We start from the raw sequence: 4205 nt of genomic DNA, 5'->3' as shown, positions 1-4205 counted from the left end.
TTCAATTTATCAACTTCAGACACGGCACGCATGCTCACTGTCCATCGGGCTTTAGCTGACTCTGCGCATGATCTAGCTTCCAAGCGAGGCTTCGGAAGAGCTTCTGCGCATGCTTCCGCCAGTACCTGGCCCAGGCGGCGGCACTGCGCATGTCCGTTGCCCAAGCTCGGCTTCACGGAGCCCTGTGCGCATGCCTCGGTGCCGAACTTGAGGAGCCAGTCTGGGGCCTGGGCGCAGACGCACTGAGCCCCAGCGGCCGGTGATGGCGGCAGCGGCGGCAGTGGCTGCGGCGGGTCCGGGCCCATGAGGCGACGACGGAGGCGGGACGGTTTCTACCCAGCGCCGGACTTCCGAGACAGGGAAGCTGAGGACATGGCAGGGGTGTTTGACATAGACCTGGACCAGCCGGAGGACGCGGGCTCTGAGGATGAGCTGGAGGAGGGGGTGAGGCCCGGGGTCCCCGGGGGTGGGGTGGGGGGGGCGCCCGAGGTGACAGGGCCGGGGCGGCGGCGCGGGCCCGGGAAAGCCCGGCGCGTCCGAGGGCGCGGAGACCCGGGGGCGGGGGGCGCGAGTCGTTCCCGGAGACCCAGGAAGAGCCGAGGCGCCGCGCGGCCCGGAGTGGGGCAGCGGGCGGGGAGGACCTGGCCCTCAGGTGTGAGGCCGCTGCTGGGCTTGCAGGTGCCGATCGCGCCCCTCGCCCCGGATGAGCGCAGCCGGGAGCAGCCCGTGGAGGGGACGGGGAAGGGCGCGCGCGGCGGACTTGCCCGGAGCCCCGGGACCTGAGTGTGCGGGGCGCGCGTGCTGCAAGCGTGTGCGTGTGCGGGGGGGGAGGGGGACTGCGTTTGCTGGGTGTCCCATAAGTGCAGGTGAAGCGCGGAAGGGTGTCCCTTCGACTGTAAGATCTCAAGTGTTGCGTCTTCAGACGTCCCACAACCACCTCTCTTCTCGGCCTGTCGCTTCTCTCCTAGGAAGCGCTCAGCTGTTAGAAGTGACAGCTGAAAACTTCTGTCGGGAGTAGCGCTGCCGCTGCAGTTACAGCCACCAGGAGTTTTATTTCGGGAGCAAGGGGGCTCTGCTGCATCTTCCAGGGTTTGTTTGTTTGCTTTTTTTTTTAAATTTTGAAAACCCCTCCCGTGTGACTAAAAAATAATTTATAACGACACACGGCATTTGTAACTTACTTTTCCCTTAGTTGCAGATGTCTTATTTTTTTTCGAAATACTTGATGTAATTTCGGGGTGGAAAAAAACCAACGTTGACAGCTGTGATTTGGCTTGCCAAAAATAAATTGCTTGAACTGAGACTTGTGAATGGTGGTGTGAGGGCTTTCCTTGCTGTAATCTAGGGTGCTAAATTTAGAATTGTTTTTCCTAAATGCATAGCTCGGTTTTACTTTTGCCGTCTTAGTTATTCTTTATTCCAGATAAATTTATTGCAAAATCACAAGTTGTACCTGACGTTCACAAATAGTGTTGTCATGCTAAATCTCTGATTCTGGGGCAAGCGACCATCAGTGATAACCTCATGGTAATTTAGATTGTAAATTCTATTGTCTAGATGAGTACATGGGTTTATGACTTAAGTCAGATGTTTGCTCTAACTACAAAAGGGGCCTCCCTTTTTTCCCCCCACCCTATCTCCTCCCTCTGGCAAGTAAGCTGCTTCCTGCTTGTTGACAGAAGATGCTATATACGTTATTTACTTTAGGAAAATAGGTTTTATAGAACAGAAATGCTCTGCTCCTCAGTTGAGTCTAAATCAAAATCAGGCGGTGTGGGCAGTGTGGAAGGTGGATATTGAGATACATACTTTTTTTTTTTTTTTTTTTTTTTTGGTGGCTGCACAACATAGCTAGTGGAATCTTAGTTCCCCAACCAGGGATTGAACCCAGTCCCTGCCAGTAAAAGTGCCAAATCCTAACCACTGGACCGCTAGGGAATTCCCCGATGTATATTTTTCAGTATGTTTGCATATGGAATTTCAGTTAGCCTCTTAATGGAACAAATATGGGATTACTTTCATTACATGTAACATACTCTCATCAGTTATATTGGCTCCATATGGCAGTGGTTTGGGAGCGAAGCAGGGGAGGAAATGATAAGAAGGGTGCTTTATATCAGTAAAGTCTTCACCAGTTGAACTGATAGAATTTCCAGACCTTGGGTTTATTATGAGCTGAAAGTAAAGTACTGTATTAAGATTCTTGCTATGAACTAGGACCCCTCTTGGATGTTTGTTCTGCTGGGTACAGGCAAATAGGATTTTGAGCAGGTGTGGAAGAGGAGGTCAGAGAAATTGGTGGAAATATGAAAGAGGAGGAAATATGACTACTACCCTAGGGAGAGGAGCTTTAATTACAAAGGTAATTAAAGAGGATTTTGAGGAAGAGGCTTCAGCAAAATATATCTAACTTAACAATGCTTTTGGAGTTGAAAATGCTTCTTTGGAGTGTGTTGTTCAAAGAGATGCAAGATGAACAAGCAAAGAGTTGGAGTGGAATTGGGTTGACCACCCAAAGAGATTCAGTGACATCTAGGTTTCTCTATAGGTTTTAAAATTCTGAAAAATGAGAGAAATTTAGATTCTTAGAAAATCTGACTACTGTGAATTTCTATTAATATAATTAGAATCCTGTCTATTTGTGAATTTATATCCTTTAGAGTGTCCATCCATCAGCTGCTCAGTCGTGTCCAACTCTTGGTGACACTGTGGACTGTACCCCACCAGGCTTCTCTGTCCACAGGATTCCCAGGCAGGAAATCCTGCCAATTTCCTCCTTCAGGGGATCTTCTCAACCCAGAGATCTAACCCAAGTCTTCTGCATCTCCTGTATTGCAGGCGGATTCTTTACCCCTGAGCCACTGGGGAAGCACCCATCCTTTAGTACACAAGCTTTTAAAACATTGGTGCATATCAGAGTAGCCTCACATCCTCATTTTATAGAAAAGAAACTGAGACATCAACCAGGGATATGATTGCCCAAGACCACAGAGATAACTAGTGGTAGTAACTTCTGATGCAGTTAAGTAAGCTTCATTGCACAGCTTCTCCACTGCATGTACTAGTCTTGTTTGTAATGTACCTGTTTGTGGTGTATCAGAGTGAATTCAGATCCTTCCAGCCATGCTCACTGGTTGCATGATCTCAAATAAATTGCTTAATCTCTCAGACTAAAGACTCAGAGAAAAGACTTTTTTCTTCTCTGTAAACTGAAGATTATATGAGATAGAGTATATCAAGTACTCTCAAAATATCCTGGCACATTATGTAGTTAGCTGGTTTATGGAAATAGAGCTTGTCAGTGTTAACTGATTGCCAAGGAACCAACCTTTCAAGTTTGCCCTCATCTACCCATAAAGACAGTAATAAATGCAGTTATACTAGAGGTACTGCATTTTTAGAACAGGTGTCTATTTCTTTCCTTCCTTGCTTTCTTTCTCTTTGTCGGTGGTCCTGTTTAGAAATACATCCCCCCCCCCTTTTTAATTTTTTTGGTTTTGGCCATGCTGGGTCTTCGCTGCTGCGTGCGGGCTTTCTCTAGCTGTGAAAGCGGGGGCTGCTCTCTGGTTGCGGTGCAGTGGCTCCTTTTGTTGTGGAGCACGGGTCCGAGGCACAGGGCTTTGGTGGTTGTGGCGTGTGGGCTTAGCTACCGTGTAGCATGTGGACTCTTCCCAGACCAGGGATTGAACTTGTGTCCCCTGCATTGGCAGGCAGATTCTTAACCACTGGACCACTAGGGAAGTCCTAGAGATACTTAACTTTTTAGGTATGTTACACTGAGTGAATCTGTATTAATAAATATATGTATTTATAGTAAATAGATGTATTTACCTAGCACAGTTAATTTTTCAGTGACTAAAAGATGAGAATTAGTGAGTTTTAAATACTATATTAAAACCAGTGGTTGAAAGGGTTCTTGTTTTCATTGGTGATAATATAATTTGGAAATAGAGTTGAAACTAAGGGAAAGTTTTCCTTTAGAAATTTTCATTAGATTATGAAAATGTTGGAAACCTCTGCTTTCATTGGTGATAATATAATTTGGGAACAGATTTGAAACTAAGGGAAAATTTTCCGTTAGAAATTTTCATTAGATTATGAAAATGTTGGAAACCTCTGCTTTCTGTGAAGACACAGGTTAAAAGAGTAAAGGGAAATTGTTAATACAACTTAAAAAAATCATGAATTTTTACTCTGCTAGTTCA

General features: G+C 46.5%; 1 protein-coding gene across 5 annotated transcripts in view; it reads left to right on the top strand.

The window, feature by feature from the left end:
- Positions 1–249: 249 nt before the first annotated feature.
- The window catches only part of RPS6KB1 (ribosomal protein S6 kinase B1), a 40298-nt gene continuing 36342 nt past the window's right edge, over positions 250–4205 (top strand). For 4 of the 5 annotated variants that reach the window (XR_010659631.1, XM_065909091.1, XM_065909088.1 and 1 more), the window contains exon 1: positions 250–444. Coding sequence is in view for 3 of the 5 variants with exons in the window: in XM_065909091.1 (XP_065765163.1) it covers positions 304–444 (141 nt within the window). In the remaining 2 variants the exon portion in view is untranslated. Of the gene's footprint in view, positions 445–988; positions 1090–4205 lie in introns of those variants that run through there. The other variant, XM_065909090.1, reaches the window with a different exon arrangement.

Source organism: Muntiacus reevesi, chromosome 18 (assembly GCF_963930625.1).
Source record: "Muntiacus reevesi chromosome 18, mMunRee1.1, whole genome shotgun sequence".
In the NCBI taxonomy this organism is placed as follows: domain Eukaryota; kingdom Metazoa; phylum Chordata; class Mammalia; order Artiodactyla; family Cervidae; genus Muntiacus; species Muntiacus reevesi.
Note: the sequence above shows the minus strand (reverse complement) of the source record. Positions and strands in the feature narration are given on the sequence as shown.